The sequence below is a fragment of the Coenobita brevimanus genome, chromosome 69, assembly GCF_032717465.1.
Source record: "Coenobita brevimanus isolate Jiangsu-jjx chromosome 69, ASM3271746v2, whole genome shotgun sequence".
NCBI classification, from domain to species: Eukaryota; Metazoa; Arthropoda; class Malacostraca; order Decapoda; family Coenobitidae; genus Coenobita; species Coenobita brevimanus.
In genome coordinates, this window is record NC_137022.1 from 28825643 (window position 1) to 28827561 (window position 1919).

At 56.9% G+C, this 1919-nt stretch overlaps 1 protein-coding gene across 1 annotated transcript; it reads left to right on the forward strand.

Moving 5' to 3' along the window:
• Positions 1-717: 717 nt before the first annotated feature.
• Positions 718-1650, forward strand: LOC145406084 (enhancer of split mgamma protein-like). The gene is made up of 2 exons (XM_080277269.1): positions 718-1303; positions 1484-1650. The coding sequence occupies exons 1-2, from the start codon at positions 748-750 to the stop codon at positions 1648-1650; spliced, it is 723 nt and encodes a 240-aa protein (XP_080133395.1). The 5' UTR covers positions 718-747.
• The last annotated feature ends 269 nt before the right edge of the window (positions 1651-1919 follow it).

Here is a 1919-nt window from a genome sequence, read left to right on the forward strand (position 1 = left end):
CGCGGGCAGTGTTGAGGGGGGGAGGTGCCCAAACCCCGCTACATAACCCCTTGCAAGCCTCCCTCACTCTTCCTAAACCTCTGTTTATCCGTTGGAGCCGTTGTAACCGTTTTAACTGTTGTAACTGCACGTGGCTTGACGATATGGGCGTGCTGGGTGTGGACAGGGCGGGCGTGAGAAGGTTTGGGCGTGCGGGCGTGCAAGTTGGGCACCCGCTACCGGCTGGGACGGCGCACGGCGGCAGGTTCCCACGAGGCGGCCCGGACGCTGTGATGCCAAGTGATCGGTTTTATGTATTTCACTGTTATACCCCAAGATAGTAACTCACGCCACGCCGTAACTAACTCAGATTAACTAGACACAGAAAGGAATCTAATCCGTAAAGCAAACTGGTGGTAGAGTGGAGAAAGAGGGTTGTTTGAGGCCTGGTGCGTTAACAAGCTATGTGTGGCAACCCGCATCAGGAGGCTATAAGGCCAGCGACGGGGCGTGTCAACAACAGATCTCTCGCGACTGTGCTACGTGTTGGGTTGTTGCACCTCTGTCTCACCCCTTGTCCCTGCTCGTGCTGCTGTGCACTTGGGGACCTGGATAGAACATTTGACGGTGCGGGTCCTATCCCAGGGGAAGATTGGGACCTAGTGCAGATTGATCGCCTTCCTTAATGACACTCGTGTAGGCGATAGGCACTAAGCAAAGTCCTGCACACCTGTCGCCCTGACTTGGAGACGTGTAACAGCCGCAAAGATGGTTTCGTCAGTGCACGTGGAGCCTGTGTCTCGCACCGACCAGTACAAGCGAGTGATGAAGCCGATGTTGGAACGCAAGAGACGAGCCAGAATAAATCGGTGTCTGGATGAGCTGCGGGATTTACTGGTGGCGGCGCTGCAGGCGGAGGGAGAGACGGTGACGAGACTGGAGAAGGCGGACATCCTGGAGTTGACAGTACGACATGTGAGACGACTAAACCAGCGAAGAGCCCTCACGCTTCCCCCAGCCTCCCACGACCCCCGACACGATGCTCTAAAATTCCAGCAGGGCTTCGTGGCGGCCGCTCAACAGGTGCAGTCGTTCCTGGTGGCCTCCCCCTCGTTGGAGCCTGCGGTATCTTCTCGCCTCATCACACACCTCACCTCCTGCGCCTCCGCCATGACAGGTGTTGCCTCCCCACCACCACCTCCACCTCATCCCCCTGCCGTGCCCCCTACCTCCACCGCCTCGCCCCCCACAGCATCTCCCCCACCTCCCCATCGACCAACAGTCCGCCCCCCACTGATGCTCCCTGCTTCTTCCCCTCCCATGTCCCCCCCTCCCACAGCATCAGTCCGCCCCCCAGTTATGCTCCCTAACTCCTCCCCTCCCATGTCACCCCCTCCCCCTGCCGCAGTTCGCTCCCCTGTAATGCTCCCCGCTTCTTCCTCTCCCCCGGCAGCATCAGTTCACCCCCAAGTTATGCTCCCCGTCACCTCTCCCCCCATGTCCCCCCCGCCTCCCCTGATGGACCTGAGCATGAAGCCCCCCAGAGTCGTCGCCCCCACGCCCATCAGGGACCCCAACGTGCCTCAGGACCTCTCAATGCGCCGACCACAGCAACACTCAGACGAACACTCAGATCATCCGGAGGGCAGGGGATCGTGGCGCCCCTGGTGAAGCTTGAACCCAGGACTTGCGGTCATTCCCTTGTCGTAATAATTAAAGGTTGGTTTTTGTAGGAAGGCAAGAACAGAGTGCAGAATTTATCCAGACTCAAAGAGGAGTGTCAAATCTATCCATGCCTCTTCATTATTCTTCCTACAATAATAAGCATAAAGTACGTATGTAAAATTTGCTTTTTTAGGAAGAATAATGAAAGGAGGGAGAGCACTATTTTTCTCTATAATGGAAAGAGAGTGCAGAATCTTCCCTCCCCTCATTTACTC

Coding starts and splice junctions, on each gene's coding strand:
- LOC145406084 (XM_080277269.1), top strand. CDS start 748: ATGGTTTCGTCAGTGCACGTGGAGCCTGTGTCTCGCACCGACCAGTAC. Junction 1,304..1,483: donor TGCTTCTTCCCCTCCCATGT/CCCCCCCTCCCA, acceptor CCCCCATGTCCC/CCCCGCCTCCCCTGATGGAC.